General features: G+C 28.5%; 3 protein-coding genes across 4 annotated transcripts; 2 read left to right on the top strand and 1 right to left on the bottom strand.

Annotated features, from left to right (window-relative positions):
• Positions 1–3,225: 3,225 nt before the first annotated feature.
• LOC101222554 (GDP-mannose 3,5-epimerase 1) lies at positions 3,226–6,307 on the top strand. 2 transcript variants are annotated; one of them, XM_004139184.3, is made up of 7 exons: positions 3,226–3,576; positions 3,693–4,103; positions 4,416–4,509; positions 4,594–4,723; positions 4,818–4,950; positions 5,513–5,720; positions 5,833–6,307. In XM_004139184.3, the coding sequence occupies exons 2-7, from the start codon at positions 3,694–3,696 to the stop codon at positions 5,986–5,988; spliced, it is 1,131 nt and encodes a 376-aa protein (XP_004139232.1). In that variant the 5' UTR covers positions 3,226–3,576; position 3,693; the 3' UTR covers positions 5,989–6,307. The 2 variants fall into 2 exon arrangements, with proteins under 2 accessions (XP_004139232.1, XP_011648758.1); XM_011650456.2 differs by having other exon boundaries at positions 3,230–3,441; positions 5,833–6,295.
• A 3,075-nt stretch (positions 6,308–9,382) lies between these two features.
• On the bottom strand, positions 9,383–13,869 carry LOC101222315. The gene is made up of 4 exons (XM_004139183.3): positions 13,503–13,869; positions 12,164–12,358; positions 11,344–11,525; positions 9,383–10,172 (listed from the first exon to the last, which is right to left on the bottom strand). Exons 1-4 carry the CDS (start codon positions 13,789–13,791, stop codon positions 9,819–9,821), a joined length of 1,020 nt encoding a protein of 339 aa, XP_004139231.1. The 5' UTR covers positions 13,792–13,869; the 3' UTR covers positions 9,383–9,818.
• A 3,046-nt stretch (positions 13,870–16,915) lies between these two features.
• LOC101218766 (calmodulin-like protein 8) lies at positions 16,916–19,652 on the top strand. The gene is made up of 4 exons (XM_011650457.2): positions 16,916–17,067; positions 17,582–17,739; positions 19,024–19,104; positions 19,426–19,652. Exons 1-4 carry the CDS (start codon positions 17,001–17,003, stop codon positions 19,558–19,560), a joined length of 441 nt encoding a protein of 146 aa, XP_011648759.1. The 5' UTR covers positions 16,916–17,000; the 3' UTR covers positions 19,561–19,652.
• The last annotated feature ends 1,791 nt before the right edge of the window (positions 19,653–21,443 follow it).

Here is a 21,443-nt window from a genome sequence, read left to right on the forward strand (position 1 = left end):
AACATTTCAAAATTTTCAACGTCTTCTTATTATTAAAGTCTACGATTAATGAGAAACAAAATAGATATTATATGAACCAACACATGAAGTTGTACATAATGTGTAGTTTACTCAATTTAAAAGAATGTATATACTTTAAATATTAAAGTTAGGTTCATATTAATTTTTCCACTAAATGCATCCACGTGAGAAATCTAATTTCTTAGACCCCTACAACTAATTAACATCTTAAATTCTTTTGGTTGCTATTACCTAATAAGCTTTATTTACCATTTAAAGAATATAACATTTTTTTTTTTTAATTTCAACCTAAGAAAAGTTGGTTTTTTTTTTTCTTTCTAATTAAAGTTAAAATTTTACTCATATCAACAAAGAATTCAAATTGAAACCAAAAAGTTGAGAATATAATTTTGTTAACTTTCAATTTATTTAAAATATAATTGGAAAAAAAGTCAAAGGTTAAGTAAAAAGGAACCAAAGACAATATAATGATATATAAATTAAATTTCATTGGTCAAATTTCAATAACAACATTAAATTATAGTGTTAGGTTTTTACTTAAAAAGAAATTAAAGATATATTATAATGCTCCATGGAACGTATTAGAGCTTCCTTCAATTATAACCTTATGATAACGTAATTATGCGGTTCCTTCTTGTAATAAACTCCTATGTTTGTAATTAATTTAAAAAGATATTTCCACCACACTAGAATTATTAAAATAAACGTACAATCCAAAACTTTACATAACAATTACATTTACATGTAACTAACATTTTTATAATACCAAATAGTCCAAAATTCAAATTAGAATTTGAGAACCGATGGCTCCTACATTCTCCTGTATCTCCTACGATCTCACAATGTTATTCTTGTTTGTCTTCAAAATTTAATAGAATAAAATTTGTTCTTAATAATTTTTAAAAATATTTATAAAAAACTAGTAGATTGAAAATTATTTTAAAAAAATAGGACAATTTTTTTGTTTCTATTGGTTTCAAACTTTTTGTGGGAGACAACTTCTCAACTCACTAAAAATGTTTTTATCTTTTTTTTATCGTTTTGAACATATTTTTTAACACTCATTTAACATTTTTTTTAATCTTTTCATCTTAAATAAATAACTAATAAAATAAATTGCATTTATTTAAATAATTTTTGGATGATTGATTTTTTCATTCAGATTAAGATTTACCTTTTTAGTTTTTTTCTTTTTTTTTTTTTGGTATTCTTCTATGTATTTATAAGATAGTTTCATAAATGTTTTATTCTAAAAAGTGTTATGTTTTTTTTTTTTTATCATTACTAACAAAAATTGTATTTTTGTTAAAAAAGACCAAGTAAATTTATAAAAGAAAATAAATATTTGAAGTAATCAAATTTGGTTCCTTGCTAAGATTACATTCAAAACCATTCATTTATTAGTTCTTCCATTGGTAGACATTTTTTTAAATATCATATTAACTAACTGAATTGATAAATTTTAACTTATATATTATTAATTACGTTGACTTTTTTGTCTTTAATTTCAAATTAATTAATTAATTAATATTTTGATGATAACAAATCTAATTTTTTATTGACAATTTTATTATTTTGAATGGTCCATAAGGTAGAGCTTGAAACAATGGTTTTGACGCATCTTGAATCACCAAAATCAAAATTCAAACGAATAAAATATTGCTAAAAGAAGCCTAACGAAAAAAAATACTTGAGATGGTAACGTGGTGACCAAGTATTCAATTTGAACCAAGTAAAGAAAGTCACTTGAAGTAATGAATGAGTAAACTTTTCACTTCTCAAAAAGTGCAAAAGACAACATTGTTAATCTCTTTAAAGCTTCCAATTTTTATTTTTTTCCATCTTGTGATTGAGAGAATTCTTATTGTATTGTGATGATTAATGATTGAGAGCTTCAAATTGTATACTCACTATCTTGGAGAGTTTTCTTTTGTGTGATTTAACACTTCAACATATTGTAACGATACTCGTGAAAAGAATCGGGTTTGCTCTTGAACCCAAAAAAGGAGCAAGTAGCGATTTGACTATAATCAATTAAAATTTCAAGAGGTGCTTGTAAAAGTGGATTAATGTTGAGTTTAACCGACCACTCTAAAATTGAAGTGTCTTTTTCTCTAACCTTTTTTATAATTATTTTTCATTTAATTTTAATTACATACTTTCGTTCATATTTTTTTTTATCAATAATGTTATTTAACATATTTTAGAATTTATTTTTATTTTAAAAATTATCTAATTAATTTAATTTAGATTTATTTGTTAAAAATTTAATTAAACCCTAATCATGTATAAGATTACATCCAACAAACTAATGAATAAACTTTTCAAAATTTAATCATAAGTAAATTAATTATTTTAAGTCAAACAATTAACTAAAAACAAGCATTAGTGAAATATTTTAATCATAAGTAAATTAATTATTTTAAATCAAACAATTAACTAAAAACAAGCATTAGTGAAATATTAAGTGCAAAATGTAAACACATTGTAGGTCCCCTTGAAACTCTAGTAATTATTTGGGTCTTAAAATTCTCAATGTCATTTCATTTGGATAAACATTTTATAGTCATAAAATGTTTGTGGAAATTCTTTTAGACATTTTTTTTATTAGAAAACTATTATTCATGAAATGAAACACACAATTGTTAAAAATGCTAAAAAAAAAATATAGTTTTAATATAAGTAGAGTTGGATAGAAAGATTCTTTTATTAGTTATTCATTTAAGATGGAGGGAGAACGAGGAAGGGTAAAAAGAGATCGAGTAGATTTGTCTATTCATAATGCTTTTTTCTCTTATTATCTGTCGAAAACTCACTAGCAGTCACTCAAAATAGTATTGTTAAACATGTTTAATTTTGAAGTTAATCATGGAAAAGGAAAGTAGTAACTTTTTATTTTTTTCCAAGTCTTTTTTTACCTTAGTTTCATGTTTTACCTTAGTTTCATGTTTTTGAGAACTCTTCCATAAAAATGTAATATGATTGATGTATGGAAGTCTTAACCAAGGGAGGTTAACTCAAATGAAGCTGTTTTACGATTCACTTACCCTAAACTCCAAAGCAAAATTTCTTCAAAAATGGTAAGAAAGTAAGGAACTTTTTGTCTGAGTCCAAGAGAACGGCCGTTTTAGAATGGGAAGTGCCGTTATCGAGCTAGAGCGATGGGACCATTGCCATTGGGAAGGTAAGAGAGAAAAACTAAAACGAATGGCCTTCTTTTCTCCTTCACTTCGACCTTCTACTCTATTAATAGCGACCCAGAGCCTGCATCCTCTGCACCACGCCATTCGATTCGACCCTTTTCCTCTTATCACCATTTATCTCTACACATTTCATCTTCTTCCCTTGTTGTACCTAGTTCAACCGTCGATTTCTGCCCTTTTTTGCTGATAAAAACACCCAAATTCCCAATTCCATTTTGTGGGTTTCCTCTACCTTCTTTTCTTCATTTCTAGATTTTCTTCTTTTCGTTTTTTGGGATTTTTTTGGTGTTTTCCCTTCAGATTTAGGGTTTGAATTACTGGGTTGTTCTTGATTTCTTGTTGTCTTTATTGGGTATGTTGTGTTTGTTGGTTTGATTTGTTTGAATTTTGTATGAACTCTTGTTTGTTTCTCTGTCCATGAGTCGTGAAATTAACCTTCCCTTTTGATGATTCTTCATGTCGGTGCAGAATGGGGAGCGCAGGGGAAACCACTTATGGGTCGTACACTTATCAGGAGCTTGAAAGAGAGGCTTATTGGCCATCGGAGAAACTGAGAATCTCCATCACTGGAGCTGGTGGGTTTATTGCTTCTCACATTGCCAGGCGTTTGAAGAGCGAAGGGCACTACATCATTGCTTCTGACTGGAAGAAGAATGAACACATGACAGAGGATATGTTTTGCCATGAATTTCATCTTGTTGATCTCAGAGTGATGGATAATTGTATGAAGGTGACTGAGAATGTTGACCATGTCTTCAATCTGGCTGCTGATATGGGTGGTATGGGCTTCATCCAGTCCAACCACTCAGTTATTATGTATAACAACACCATGATCAGCTTCAATATGCTTGAAGCTGCAAGAATCAATGGGGTTAAGAGGTTTGTTTTCAAGGATAAATTTTCTCAATTCATGGTTTTTTGGGCATGCTTTAAATCTTTAATGGTAGAGGGTTGGTTAATGTTTTTTTTTTTTTAATCATTTAGGGTTATGGCTTGTGGTTGGGAGGGAGGTGGGGTGGGTCAGGATTGAGCTAGAAATTTTATAGTGGGAATATTTTGCATACTAAATGTTTGATGTGTATAATCTTTTTAATCTTGGATTGTCTCCTCCTTTGTTGTTGGCTTTGGCCCTACTAATTGAGGAAGAAAGTACGCAACAAATCATTCTGATGTTCTATCATATGGGTGCAGGTTTTTCTATGCTTCTAGTGCTTGCATCTATCCTGAATTTAAGCAATTGGAAACTAACGTGAGCTTGAAGGAGTCAGATGCCTGGCCTGCTGAGGTTCATATTTGCTTGTGTTAGTGATTTGGGCAAAAATACTGTTAGGAATATGCTTATTAAAACTGTGTTACGTTTGTTTTGTAGCCTCAAGATGCCTACGGTCTGGAGAAGCTTGCTACAGAGGAGTTGTGCAAACATTATACTAAGGATTTTGGTATTGAGTGCCGAATTGGGAGGTTCCATAACATTTATGGCCCATTTGGAACATGGAAAGGTAGACCCTAATGCAAGAAATGGTTATGTTTAATTTGAAATTACCTCTAGACAATTCTTGTGTAAGATCTAGTGTGATGGATTTATTCATATAGGTGGAAGGGAAAAGGCTCCTGCTGCATTTTGCAGAAAGGCCCTCACTTCTGTAGACAAGTTTGAGATGTGGGGAGATGGTCTTCAGACAAGATCTTTCACTTTCATTGATGAATGTGTAGAAGGTGTCCTGAGGTAAGAGAGCTCAAATGCTGTAAAATCCGTGTTTAAAATTGTTTGGATTTGATATAATCTTAAGCACACACTTCAATAGAGTCCCAAGGTGAAAAGTATTTGAGACATTTTGGGCCAAGCTGGCTGAGGAGTGGGTCATGTGTACCTCAACCTCAAGAGTGTCCCAACGCAGGAGCAACATCTGTTATGAGTATAAAAAACAACCAGAAAACAAACCATAGTCTTAGTATAACAACTTTTTAGCTTATTGGTTTTATTTCAACTCTTGCTAAGGGAAAATGATCAGTGTAGATCTTGAATGTAATCTGTATTCTTGATCTGGTTTGTTGTGAACTCGGATGCATGGCTTATTGATTGACATTTTTGTTGAGCAAAGTAACGAATTTGCTTTCCGCCTCTCTTCTGAGTAGTCTTCTTTTGAGATCATGTTATGAAATGCTGTCGGATGTTTATATACCCTGGCTGCCATATCTTTTCCCACCTTTTCAATTTATACAAACAACTAAACATCGACTCACCTCTGGATGAGACTAAATTTGTCAAACTAATCTTCTGTTTGCAGATTGACTAAGTCAGACTTCCGTGAGCCAGTGAATATTGGAAGCGATGAGATGGTTAGCATGAATGAAATGGCAGAAATCGTGCTTAGCTTCGACGACAAAAAACTTCCAATTCATCACATCCCTGGTCCCGAGGGTGTCCGTGGTCGTAACTCAGACAACACACTCATTAAAGAGAAACTTGGGTGGGCTCCCACGATGAAGTTGAAGGTAAATTTAGACAAATTAGCCTTTTGTTTTCACCTTGACGATCAAGAAGTTCTTCCAAACTTAAATCACCTAAGCTTTCCTTGTTCATCATTTGGTTCAATTTTGTATGTAGGATGGATTGAGAATTACCTACATGTGGATCAAGGAGCAGATTGAAAAAGAGAAGTCTAAAGGCATTGACCTGACAGTTTATGGATCATCAAAGGTTGTTGGTACCCAAGCTCCGGTTCAACTCGGGTCACTCCGTGCCGCTGATGGTAAAGAGTAATTAGTTAGTTAGTTCCAGATAATCTATTCGGCCTGCATCGGACGACCCGAGCTATATAGTAAATGTTATCAAAAGTTGTTATTTACCCCTCCCCACCTCCTTTCTGTAGTATTATGATGCTTACTGGATGCCCTAAATATGCCTTTCTATTCTATTCAATTTTATCACTGCCCTTTCCTCCCCCATCCTAATGATCCTTTAAGTAGGAAATATTATAGTTCTCTCTTTCACCAAGTGGACTATAATAGTTCACATGTTTTGAACTCCTTGTCTACCGTGTATTATTATTTCAAATTTTTTTTAGTTACCGTATTGTTTATTTGTTATCGCGTTTACTATTTCATATTCTTCTTTGTTGCCGTAATCTAGTTGTCTTTTTTGTTACAATGTTTTGTTTGCTTGTCTCTAAAATATGCATCAATGATGAGATATTGCTACTCATATTTTCATGTCCCTTTCGTTGTTGATAGTGATCATAAATTATTTGGTGTCGTAGGTAGGAATGTCAAATCTACAAGAGAGACTAAAATTAAGAAAGACAATCTGTCAAATGAATCAAGTTGATATTATGAGGTCCACCGTATCTCTTTATTCAAAATTTTAATTTTATTGAATTGTACCAAGAGTGTTATAATATTTATCTATGAATCTTTTTAAGATTTTTTTATTCCAACTTGAGTAAGTGTTGCACGTTTTTTGGGTAGGATTTATTTGAAGAATAATGAATAAAAAGGTGTTCTAGATATGTGATCAATCAATTCTTTTATATGTCACTCACACACACAAAACTGATAGGATTTTTTAGAAAAAGTGGTGTTAGAATTGTTTCTTTTTGGGTAGAAATTTGTGTAGTTTTATAGAATTTTTCATTGGTTGATTGAATTGGTGTATCAATCAAATTTAATTTAGTAAAAAGTTTGATTTCATTGAGGTTGTGATTTTGAAGATTTTTACTACCTCCTTTATTAAAGTTTAGAGGATGAGGTTTAAGTTCATGGTGAAGATTGACTAAAAAAATTCTTGGAAAGAAAGTTCAATTTTTCTTTAAAAAGAAAAAGAAAAAGATAAAAAAGAGAAACAATTTAGATTCTTATCCAAATTTCAAAACTTGATTTCTCAAAACATTTTAAAAAGAGTAAATAAAATCAAATATTACAAAATGGCCAAACAAAAAATGCAAAAAACATTAAAAAAAAAAATGAATCTACACACGAATTTACATAATTCACGAACAATATGTTAGCTACATTAAAAGAGAATGTTACCAAATAATGCGTAAATGAATGTCTTTGAGATTAGAGTTTATATATTGTGTTCTTTGTAAACTCTAGTTCATAATCATAAATAACCCTAAATAATTAAACACGTAAACTACGAATGTTAAAATAGCAAAACCTCCACGTCAGGGCATTTGAAAAACAAAGAAATTTGTAAATGAGTAATTCTCATAAACTTAGTAATAACTTAAAAACATTTTCTCATTCAATGAAACCGTACCTATACAACGAAACAAGTTCTAAATTTCTTCCTTGTTTTTGTTTTTGTTTTGTCTTTTAATTGATATAGTTTCATAAGAGATTTGAATGAGTGGTTGAATATTTGTGGACTTAAATTTAAAGGGAATTATAGAAATGATAAGGTTGAATTATTAGTTGTAGCAATGAAAGTAAAATGTGATGGTTTTACTTGGTGTCAATGACTCCACATTTTCCCCATCTGCATGCAGCTTTCTGCTTTATGGGTTCTTACAAAATGATGGGTACCACCTTTCATATCTCATACTCGGTACCATGTTTTTAACATGTAATATTTCATGCATTATTAGATGTACGAAATTACTATCATATAGAAAAGAAAAAAAACGTTTTAAAAAAAGTGAGAAGAATCTACCATGCTTGAGCCATTTTGCCAGATACATCCAAATAGATGTGTGTGTGTTTGGTTTAACTTCATAAGAGATTTATTTTTCATAGTAAGATTGGTAAAGTGTGTTAAATCAATTTAAATGAACTAATATAAACAATTAAATTCAAGAACGAAAAATTTGTAATTAATTTCAGGGCAATAAAGTATAATAACAAAATTGAAAAATTAAATAAGAGAAGGATAGAGAAATGGACAGATTTACAAATTTTAATACTCAATAAATCGATCCTAACAATACATAAATTTCTCTAAAAAATAATGAAAGCTTTGCGTTTCTATAGAGGATTGAAATTTTGAAATGGTTTTAAATTGGAAATTTGGGAGTGGAGGTTGAAACCAAATTTAATTGACCTTAAAATTCAAATCAAAGATGGGAAATAAAAGTAGTAAGAGTAATGATAATAATTATAATTAAAAGTTAAGTTAAGATTTGATCTAATGTTTGGACACAATTTTAATAAATATATAAACTTAAAATTTTGATAATTTTAAACTTTCTTGCACAATTTTATCAGAATGAATCGAGATCAACCAAATCTTTTACTTAACTCTCGTCAAAAGTATTTATTAATTTCTCTAGCAAATTGGGTTTACATAAAAATGTCACCAATATCCGTTATTAGGATGGTTCAAAGTTGTGACTCAAAAATATCAATCAACTCAAGTGTTTGGGTTAGATTATCAACTCATTTGAATTGGATTGAGTTCAAATAGAGAAAATTCTATGAGTTGAGTTGGTTCACAAGTCCAAACCAATCCATACTTACTATTAACTTTAAAATATAAATACTTTTGCTTATGATACAACTATATACATTTAGGAGCACTTTTAATCATAGCAAAATAAATTAAAATATTTACAAACTTTAACAAAATTTTGGATTCTATCTATAGCATGATAAAATTTGTTATAGATTGTTAATATTTTTATAAAATTTGTTCTATTTGAAAATTACTCGTATACTTATTTATTTATTCACGTTGTTAATTTTAATTCAATATATAAAAATAATTAAATTAAATTTTTATGTATTAACACCTTACTTCATATTAGAACAAACAGTTGAATAAATAACACAACTAACCCGAACCAATCAAAATAAATGTTTCATGGTGGAGTTGGGTTTTTTCGACAAAGATTATAAGGTAAAAAAGTTGACAACTCAAACAATAGGATTGAGTCTAAAAAGTCTAAAATCAAAAGTATTCTTTTCAAAGAATTCTATTTCTAAATTAGTAGAGAGAAATTGTCTAGAAATAGTAGACAAGATGATAAATAACATTTATTATCTATTTCAAAACAAAATTAAATGAAAGTCTAAATGTGATTCGTTGGTTTAAATTGACACAACAAAAAGGTTTTGGGTTCAAAACTCCTTATCTACCTAAGTGCAGCGAAAAAAGAGTATACAATTATTTTTTATATGTTTTAAATGATAGAAAGCAAAAGTTTAGGGGAGAGAAAATATAAGCTTTCAAAAAATATATGTTTTACCCAACTTAGGTTGACAATCTACTCTGAACCCATTGAGTACAAGTTCTCCAAATTCAAATTTTAGATGACCATTTGATCACACCAGACAAAAACTTCACCAAGGAGTACAAGAATTTTGTCAGTAGCATTACAAATTATTCCTCACAAAAAAATGTACACAGAAGAAGCAATACCAAATCTCATCTAAATGATGTACTTTTTATACTTTTGATTTTGTATGTCATGGTATAGAACCTATCGGCCACATGATGATCAAGGACCTTCAAATTCAGTAATGGTATAATGAAAATGACTATGATATCAATATTATAATTACCTTACCATTAAATGCTCGTACCTGGTCATAAGAGAATGATGATTGTACTGTAGAAACAACCAATTCTTTAACAGATAATCCGAGCTCCTGATTTTACACGGTCGCCACCTTGCTCATTTGTGCTCCACAAATATCATAATACACAGGACTTGCTTCAAGCTGCTCCACAAATATCTCCAAAATCTCCTTTGCAAGTTTTTCAAGTTGGTTTTTGTCAGATATTGAATCACATTTCTCTTTCGCTATATCAGCAAATATTTCATCATAGAGAAGAACAATGGCTTCATTGGTTTCTGTAGGTGGTGGTAAGCCCAGTTCCTTCCATTCTTTTTCGAAGTAATTCCTGATTTTTTGCAAAGTTGTTACCCCATTCTCTTCTTTATGGGTTCCTTGCCACTGCCAGAGCTTCTCTATGACATCGTTGAATTGCTTCTCGTCGGTTAAAAGCTGCGACTCATATCAGAAATTACAATATATCAAGAATCAAAGATAAATAGAAAACATAAAGGAAAAGAGCGACATAGATTTATGTGGTTAATCATTAACAGTGTGTTGACTATGTTTACAAGTCAGAGAAGACAACTCTAGGGTTAGAGAGTTTATATAGTGCACTTCAGCAAGGCTCTCGTACTTGGTCCTTCCAAACACCACATACTAGATTCAAGACATTCCGACAAAATACTTTCAACATTGCTCGGTTTCTAAATAAAAGTTAGAAGTCAAGCCAGGCAAGATGAAAAGTTTATTGACTTCAGATAACAAAAAGAAAAAACTACCGGATCTCATTGTGTATATGTACATTCAGTTTACAATATGTGAAGTGCAAACTTAATTTAAAATGGGTACACTTCGTGATATCATGAATCACTTGAAAATTAGGGTTGTTCAATAGCAGATCTCTTGCAAGATCAGTTCGGCTTGGCTGGTTGAGATCAATTTGGATTAGCTCTAGTTCATGTAGAGAATATGGTTGGAGGAGCTAACTGTAGAGCAATTAGACATACATTGGTATGAAATCAGAATTTAGTAACTTCAACTCCCGTGAACTGCACCCAGTGGTGGCTACCTTATCATCTTAAGAACAAACGAAAGGAAATTTTCCTCTAGTATAAAACAACAATTTCCTTTTACATGGTATTATGAGCAATGGATGGTGCTTTGCATCCAGAAGTTGGTCACAAAAGTGCAGAACTTAAGAGGAAAAAGAAACACTGCTGGTTGGGGCTTACCCGTTTTATTATGTGGTGTTTGATATTTCCAATTCCTTTATCAGTATCTGCTACTGATAGTATGTAATGTTAAATTTACCAAAGTTACTAATATGAGTTATCAATTACATCCCTTAAAATGAATCCACAATTTGAATGGATGGAACCCCTTTAGTAAGTACAATGTAGGATGCAGATAAGGCCAGTAAAAAGAAAAACAATCGAAGAAGATATGCTAATAATGGTATTAAGATTTTACTGCAGTTCCATAGTAAAAATGGGTCTACTACAGTTCCGTAGTTTTCCATAAAGATTGGTCCGTTTACTACACTTCTCATATCCAACGTCAAGGAAAAATTATTTTTGAAAGGTGTGTCCAAGGTAAGAAAAGGAATGGCAACATGATTTACCTTTTTAACCTGAGCTCCATTAGTGATCTTGATATTTTGAATGAAAACATAAGGCTTTTTTGCTAGAGCATCTGCCAATTCTTGAAGGACAGCCTGAAGCACTTCTGCATATTGAGCTTGACCCAATTCAGTGCTACTCTCCACTTCATGTTTTTGCAAAATGTCACTCAGCAAAGGATATTCTGTTTCACCATAAATATGTTACATAGAGAAGTTCGTTGCAAGTGCAAACACGTAATCACTTCAAATTTGAAGTAGGCTGCCTTTTACTAATTAGCTAAAAATAGAATAAATGCTCAAAACTAAAGTTCTTAAGTCATTAAAGAATTGCTTGAAAGCCATTTCCAGCTTAGGAAAATCCATAAAGAATGTTTTTAAAAAAAAATTCCCATTGATGAGATCTGATCTAGATCTCATCTCCTTAATGATACTAAATATTTTAGAAATTCTTACACATTAAAAATGGAGAATATTCATAGTAGTATTAGTATTAATGAGAAGCAATATGATTTTTTTTTCTGCAATTGCTAAGAGACTTGTACTAGCATAATAGCCTTATGTAAAATAGTAGCATGATATGTTGAAGATACAAAACGGTGGATATAATTGAGCAGAAAATTATGATTTTTCACAAGTAAGGGCTTACCAAGAACTAGATAATTAAAAATAGATTATCACTCTCACTCATTGTATAAGTGTATACAATACAATTCTCCATTGACACCAAGTAAGGATGGGAAGTACATTACCAAGAATTAGATAATTGAAAAAGAAAAAAAAGGAAAAGAATGAGAGAGAGGAAAGTAAAATATGAATAAACCTGAGAGGGGCGGTACGCCCGTTTCCACCCCCATGTGGACAAGAGCATTTTTGATCTCACTCTTCTTGATCTTTCCTTTATCTTCTGTATCTAAATCAGTGAAGAGAGTCTCGGCTAGCATTGCAAAATCATCTTCATCATCTAAGAAAATGCGCAAAGTGTTCCCATCCAAAATTGATACTAAAAGAGGATCATCTGGAAACACAAAAACACATTAGTAATGTTCTTCCAAACTATAAATAAATTCAGAGAAAAATATTCAACAAATCAATTACTATATAAACACTGACAAACAGCAGGAACTTAATAGAGAAGTGGATCATCTGGAACAAAAAGATGATCCACGAAAGCAAGCTCAATTTCATGAGCCAGTGCCAACTACTTACTCATACTTTTCGTGCACAAACAGACACCATATGACAAAGGGAAGTGCCAGAACATTGTTTACAAAGAAAATACGGTCATAGCAGAAGACACATTACTAAAATATAAGTTTGAATTATACTCTAAAAAAGGTTAGGAATCATTGGTCACATCACAAGTTAGTCTCACTGTCCGCCAACATTCAAATTTACAAAAAAGTTATACCAACCGGAGTTATACAATCCCATATATTTTTTATTCGAATATATTTTTTTTTTATTTGAATATAACACTGCCCGTGCGTCTAGATGTTGTCATATCACTTATCAGATGGCCTTACTGCTTAACATTGGCTGAAATGGCCATATTATTCAAATGTCTCAAAGGAAGTCGTTAGGAATTTATCACTTCTCAGCTACAAATCCGCACATTAGGACTCCATCACTTCCTCCTCTATTCAAACCTCTGGTTCCCATAAGATTTCACAACTAACTCCAAGCCTTCCAACCCCTGCTCTGTCAAGCATATTGCAAGACAGTAGTGCAGACTCAAATTATAGCACTTATCCACAATACCAATTCATGAATTATCTTTATTCTCACCACACAAGCAAAATACAAAGTTATCAACGCAATCCCCAATCTCTCTACAAGATTAAAATGGTCGAACCAGACAGATATATAATATCTGTACTGAGGTGTATATATCTAAAGTATCAGATTATAACATTGGCAATCAACGCCCTATACCTGTCTGAAATCCATTCAAAAGACCAACAGTTAAACCATCAGTTCAATTCCAACAAACTAAAAAAATTCCCCCTCCACTATTCGCAAGATCTAAAATGTCAAATTCACGAAGAGGAAAAAAGAAAAAAAAAACAGTCAATCATACTTCCTGAGGAGCTGCCAAGAGCTCAGACAACGAAATATACAAACATTACGCATTCAAAGACCATACATAAACAACAAGATACCTCGTAAAATATCGGCAATCGCAGACACATAGTCCTTGAGAATCTGAGAGGCACGTTGCGAAGTGAGCTCGGATCGTCGGAAAGCAACAATGTCGTGGAGACCGATGATATTAAGAGCAGATGATTTGAGAGTCTCCGGCAAGGGGATCCCGAAGAGAGAGGAGGAGGCTGTGGAATCGGCGAGGTCGAGGAGATGAGCTCCGGTGAGAACAGAATCGGAGAAGGGGGGAGTAAGGTCAATGTCTCTAAGGTGTGTGCCGTCAAGGACGGTTATTGGACCTTCTGCCATTTTTGGTGGGAAGAAGAAAAAAATCTCAAGAGAGAGATGAAAGTGTTTACTTGGAATCCCGAATTTTGACCCTTTGTCTTTAAGAAATATCGGTCTTCTCATGAAAATTATATATATAAAGAAAATCGTAAAAAAAAATAGAAATCTCACCAAATATTTTTACTTTCCCTCCAAATTTTAATAATCTTTTTTGTTTGTTTTAACCGTTTTTTTTTATAGTTTATCAATTTTTTCTATTTAAAAAAAATGTAAATAGTTTGTATATTTTTTCTATTTAAAAAACATTATTAATAAAGTTGATATAATTCTTATTTATTTATTTAAAATTTCATGAAAAATTACCTCGGATGATGAAAAGAATTTAGAAGAAAACTATTTTATAACACCTATTATTTACATAGTGTAAATATGATCGATAATTAGATCTATTATACGACTATCAGGGGCTATTTACTTTTAATTTTTTTATTTTTACAATTTAGAAAATGTAGTAACAGTGACATACATATTATTATAAAATTTTTTGATATTTTTACAAACGTTCCGATTATAAAATTTAATTTTTATCATAGTTATAGTCTCTAACATAAAATGTTTGGTTAATAAAATTGTAATGAATGATATGTACATGATATAAATTGAGACTATATGGGAGAATAATTGGTGTAGCATCATCAACCCTAGACCAAAATGCAAGTGAGAGGTGTTGGAATATTGTATAGAGGCACAAATGAAAATAGATTGAAAGAGTGAATTAATGTGGTGTTTAATTTTATTTTGAATTATACATTTTAAATTATCAAATTCTCATTATATGAGAGTAGTAGTAGTTCAATTATGTTTAGTAGATTTGATGATTTTTAATTATTAGATCAAGAAAGGTACATTTAATCAAATTATAAGGTGTATTCTTAGTTCAACCTATTACTATGTTCTGAATAAAATGATTACTTGAAAATAATAGTCAACTTTTAATTATTAAATTAACACAAACATTTCGCTAATAATTTTTTTAAAAAATTGAAAGACATTAATTATTTTTAAATATAATAAAACCAATCAAAATATAGCAACAACATAAAATTTTACTATGTATTTATAAATATTTTCAAGAATATTATGGTTTATAATCATTTTTCACGTAACAACCTACAATTAAATTATATATAATAGTACATATGGTATTTAATTGTTTAAAAAATTTAAAATATATAAAAATATAAGACATTTCCACATATTCTTTTAGGATGTTTTGTTCTCACCCACATGTATTTTAGAAAAAAATTTCAGGAAATCACCAAACATAAAATTGTTTCAGACTAAGCACGCTTGATTTTAGAGTTTATAAATCGAGCCACCGAAAAAAATGTACAGCTTATTAATATATATAGTATTTTTAAATTCTTTTAAGTTTCGTAAATTTACTTTAATGTCCTTAAAATCTCTTCCATGTAGATGTGATATCGGTTCAATATTTATGTCTTTTTTGTAAACTCAAACGTTACGATATGTATAACTATTTCTAAGCCAAAATAAAAGTAGATTTTTTAAAATAATTTTATTTAATATTTTGTGTTATATATATATAATTAATATGAGAGAACAAAAAACTTGTTAGGAAAACTAACAAACACTTGTGACAAATAAAATGTTAGATTAAATGAATATGAATCCCAACAATTAATAAACAAATGCTAAGTTACAAATTAGAGTAATTTCTATACATTACAATTTTGCCCTCCTTTTTTTTCTCATTGCACATTTTGTCCAATAGTGAATATATATATATATTCAACTTCTTTAATTTTTATATTATGAAAATCACCTATTTTTTTAGGACTTAGTCAATGTGTCCACAATTTTTTTCAAACTATAACGTATTGTGACAGTGAGTTTAGTAAAAAAGAAAAAAAATATATGTGGGTCTAGAAAATTTATTATTTTACAATTTGTAGTTGAAAATTGTAGATGGAGGAATTGTTTGGGAACATTTCTGTATTTTCAATTTTTCAGAAGCAGTTATTTTTCTTCTTATTATTTTTATGAAAGTTTATTTGAAATTGTAATCAAATTTCAGTTTTTTTTTTTAAAATATTTAATAGCCATTTATCATTTTAGTATTTTTTTTAATTTTAAAAATTAAGATTATAAATACTCTATTGATTTTTTAATTATTATTATTATTGTTTATTTTTAAAAAATTTATAATTTTAGATTTTTAATAGATATAAAAGTTTATTAATGTTGATCATCTATAGAATTTGAAAATTTATCAATAATTAATATATTCAATTACATTATTTTATATATTTTTTAATTAAAAAATCACTTATTAATTACGACATAGTCAATCTGTCCACAATTTTTTTTTCAAACGATTAGAGTATTGTGACAATGAATTTAGTAAAACAAAACAAAAACAAAATATATAGAAACAAAAACAAAAATGGTGTATATATATATATACATTTATTTTCTCGAGTTTTCATAAGCACCACTTTTTTTCTAACTTGACATTTTCAAAAATGACAAAATATAACAAAATCAAATGAAAATTTATATATCTTGTAACTAATTTTAATATTTTACTATTAATAAAAAAAGTTACCTTTAATTTTTAGTAATTAGTTTAATTTTGAAAATTGAGATTATAAATTTGATTTTTTTTGTTTTATTATTTTATTTTTTCTAAAAGCCATATTTAAAAAAATTAATTTAAAAAAATGTTTTTGAAATTTGGAAGATTACCATTTGAAAAAAATAAGAAATAAAAAGTAAAAACACATAGTAAAAAGGTGGCAAGGAAAAAGCATAATTTAATAAACCAAAAACTTTTTATTTATTTCTTAAAGTAAAAACAAAAAATGGAAATAATAAACATATGAACATCACAGGGAATTAAAAAAAGGCTTTGTTTTTCAAATATATATTATTCATGTGCATTTACCAAGTGGACATATTAAATTAAGTTTAAGAGGTCACAATCTTCATTAAAGAAAAAATCAATATGACCCTATAATTCATAAATATAATATATAAAAGGACCCAATATATTATAATATACTCTTAAATTTGAAGGTGTAGTTATTATATAGTTGTAGCCTTTAGTTTTATTCCAATTTGTTCCAAACCCAAAGCTTAGTTAATTAAGCATATAATTTTTTCCATCAAAGTCCCCTAATAAGCTTTCTGTTCTTCTTCATTACATAATGTCTGAAGAGCAAATAATTTCAGAATTTCAAGAAGCCTTTTGTCTACTTGACAAAGATGGTGATGGTATGTATGATTTTCCTTTTCTTTTCTTGTAAAATATTTATTATCAGTACAAGTATAAAAACTATCAAATTCTCATGTTTGTTTGATCGTCCTTTTATGCTTGAGTTCTTGAAGTACCGATAATTTTATGTTCTATTTGATAACTATTATTTTTCAACCAAAACTTTAAATTTGATCGATCCAAAAATAAATAAAACATCACTTAACTTTAAAACAACGTGAAAATAAAAGAGATTTTTAGGGTTAATAACCTAAGATAATTAAAAATTACTTATTCGGAAAACATTTTTTCTTTATTAGATCCAAACAAACTCGAAATACTTGTCATTAACTATTGAAGATACATTTGATCGAGTTGGCCATGATCACACACACGGTCAACTTGATTTTTAAGAAAAAATGTTTATAGTATTTGTAAGGTGAGGATTATAGTTTTAATGTATAGAAATCACACACATATGTAATGTGATTATATATAACTCTAATATAAAGTGTTTTTGGAATAATAATATAGGATGTATAACAATCAATGAATTAGCCACAGCTATTAGATCATTACATCACAACCCTACTGAAGAAGAATTGCAGATAATGATGAATGAAGTTGATGTTAATGGCAATGGATATATTGAATTTGGGGAGTTCTTCAATCTCATGGCAAAAAAGATGAAGGTAAGTATGATTAATTCATACCTTTGTTTATATAGGAAAATGTGTGAAAGGTTAAATTTAGTATAAACTATTAACAACTACTACCTACATCATTGATTTTCACACAACTACTACCTACATCATTGGTGATTTACATAAATGATTTTACGTGTGAATTTGCTACGAAATTGATAAATAAAGAATGCATAAAAACGTAAAAGAGTAGAGATTCGATACATAAGTAGAAAAAGTGTTAAACAAGTATGTTTATATTTTCAACAAATATGGTTAAACAAAAATGGTTGGGTCTTTTTTTTTTCTTTTAATTCAAGTCAATTTACTTGTTAAACAAGCATCTTTATGATTAAGAAATTGAATAGATAATTAGTTTATTCAGTATATATATGTTGATAATTTACTACGATAGTCATTTGATATGTAATATTAAATATTATATTTCAATACTTAAAATTAAAAAAAAAAACATATAATATAATCAATAATTTTTAGATCCTATTGAGTAATTTCGACCATTTGCATTATATTTTATTTTTTAAAAAATGTTCCCTTTGACTCAAGTTTAATGTTTTTCATGTGTATATTGAGATTTTTTTAGATTTAAAATAAAATTATTTAAAAAATATAGCAAAAACCTATTCAACTCTCTTTAGTCCATTTATACCTTTTGTTATATTTTTTAAATAGTTTTATTTGTTTTGCTATCCATAAAAAATTTCATTTAATTTTATTAGGGTCTAAATTAGCAATAAATTAGTTTAAGTTTTTTAAATATTTTTTATTATAAAATTAAAACAATCATTTAAAAAAGTTACCTATCCAAAACTCACTTTAAAATTATTGATTTAAACTTTCTAAAGGTTTATAGGAAATTTGATTTTTTGTTTGAAAACTTATTTTTTAGATCTTAAAATAACTTTTTTTGTATAGTTGCAACCTATAGGTAAAAAGATTCCAAGTTTGACCTCTACAAAAATAATATTTAGCTTAAACTAGACTCACTAAATAATCTAAATCTTACTCACATATATGATTTAATTTGATGCAAATACAAAGGGTAGGTTAAAAACGTACAAATATATATATATATATATATATATATGTATGTATGTATGTATGTATGTATATGTATATATCTTAAAAGAACAAGAATTAAAAATGAAATTGTAAGATAAGGAGAACAAAATAATATTTTAACCTAAATTGTAATTGATAATATATCTATCTATGTTTATGTTTATATATATATTCGTCCTTTTACATATGAATGCATTTGAATATATTTAGGAAAATGAAGCAGAAGATGAACTAAGAGAAGCTTTCAAAGTATTTGACATGGATGATGATGGAAAAATATCACCAAATGAGGTTTGGCTTCTAATAACCCTAATTAGATTTTGTTAAACTAGTTAATTATAATTATAACATGTCCAAGAGTAAAATTTTAAAATAATTAAATTGTCATTTTTAAAATCACTTGATAAAACGATTCTTGTTCATTAGTTTTCATAGGGTAAAAAATGTCACTCTAAAAATGCATAAACTTCTTTTAGAAGTCAATTAAGTCTACTCAATAATAATTTGTTTGATCATTTGCTACCCACTCACCTCTAATGAGAGAGATCAATTAGGATTATATGATAATATAATCACTTTTAATAATACGTTCAAAGTTGTATTATTGAGCAGCTGAAGAATGTAATGATCCACATGGTAGAGAAATTAACAGATGAAGAAATAGAGCAAATGGTCAATGAAGCTGATTTAGATGGAGATGGACTTATTGACTATGAAGAATTTGTTAAAATGATGCTTCTTATCTGATCCTAAATTAAATCCCCTTTTCTCCAAAAGAAAAAACAATTAATTTCATGAGGATTCTTTATAATATCATTATTAATGTTTTGTATTTTAAAGGTATTTTTAAACCATTAATTAATATATTTTTTAATTTCAGTAAGTTATAATTTTCAAAATTTGAACGTTCGAACACATGCTATATGTTATTTTCCTTCTCAAAATGTTGAATGCCATCTCATTAAATTTTCGTTCATCCATTAACTTTTGGATCAATTAATTATTTAAGATGGTATCAAAACATTGATCTTCTAAGAAGATCTAGTGTATAATATCCAATATAAAATGAAAATCGAGCATTCAAGTAAAATCTTAGTTAGCATTATAGTTTAAATTTACATTTTTTTTCTTTGTAAAAAAACTATAATATTTTTTTAAAAAAAGAAAATGCAATTTTGTGGGTATTAACTTATATATTTGATGGAAGAGAATACTTCTAAATCAAAAAAATTATTTATACTTCAAATAATTAAGTAATTATTATTATATATTAACAATTTAGTAGCTAAAATATATTATATTGTAAGAATATTATAAAGAAACATGGCAATAAGAAGAAGAAAAAAATGCTAAATCATCAAATTATTGATTTTTGTTTATACAATCGAGTGTGGATAGAAATTTGGAGGGATCATAAATCTCAATCCTATAACAAAAATCTTATAGTTAAAATTTGAAAAGACAAATACCGGGAGGAACGAACTATATTCTAAACTATATTCTAAACTAAGATTTACGTTTGAAATAAATTGATCTTATATATATATATATATATAATTCAAATCATACAATTTTTTTATTATAACAGAAAGAAAAGAAGATTTAAATGTAAATGTAGTAGGAATAATAATTTTCACATAAAATGAAATTAATGAAAGTCTAACCCATTGCACTTAAAGTAAAATCTCACCATTAACAATAAGAACTGCATGCATGGCTACCGACATTCACTCATGTTCATAATAAATCTCCTATCATAATTAAGTAATATATAATATTCTCAATCTTTATCAAATTATTTTTTCTAGTTTAAATTTTAATTTGATTTTTTAAAATTGTTGATAGAAAGTAGATAACAAAAAGAAGAACGATGTTTTTTCACATCTCAACAGGTCCAAAGGATGACTAAAATGAAATTGAAAACAATAAAGTGAAGCACAGTGTTTTGATAAGATTATATTAGGAGGGAGCCTCCTTCATAATTGGTTGATCATCGTTATTTTAAACATGAATTGGAATTACCATATTAATATCGAAACCCTAATTGCATGGTTACATCATAAACATAATTAAACAAATGATGTTTATCTTATAAGTAACAATAATCAATAAAGTATATAATAAACCAGCATTTTATTCAGTTAAATGCAAATCTTTTAATTGAAAAAATAATTTGGTACTTCGATATTATTTTATAGAATTTAATTATTTAGAGGAATCCTTAAATATCAAGAACAAACAAGAGAGCACAATATGGAAAGAAAGCTTTTCAATTTAAAAATCTTCTATACATTCTTCAACTTCCTGTGGGGTGGAGGACCCAAAAATAACACATAGAAAGATGTTGTTCTTAGAATATCCAATTTGCAAAGCATCATTTTTAATTTCTTATTTGTTCATCTCTTGGTTAATTACCAGCGAGCATTCCGTTTCCGTTTTTGCTTGCTAATGCTTCCTATTGTGAGTTGTATGTGATGTAAATTTTAAAGTGATTTGTGGATGTTATTTAGAGAGTGTAATATCGTGTTTAATTTTATTTTACTTATATCGTGTGGATGAATTGAATTTCAATTCGAAGTTGCGTGCATTTGAATATTTAAATTCCTTTTGTTAGTGATGATTCGACTGAG

This window comes from Cucumis sativus, chromosome 2 (assembly GCF_000004075.3).
Source record: "Cucumis sativus cultivar 9930 chromosome 2, Cucumber_9930_V3, whole genome shotgun sequence".
In the NCBI taxonomy this organism is placed as follows: domain Eukaryota; kingdom Viridiplantae; phylum Streptophyta; class Magnoliopsida; order Cucurbitales; family Cucurbitaceae; genus Cucumis; species Cucumis sativus.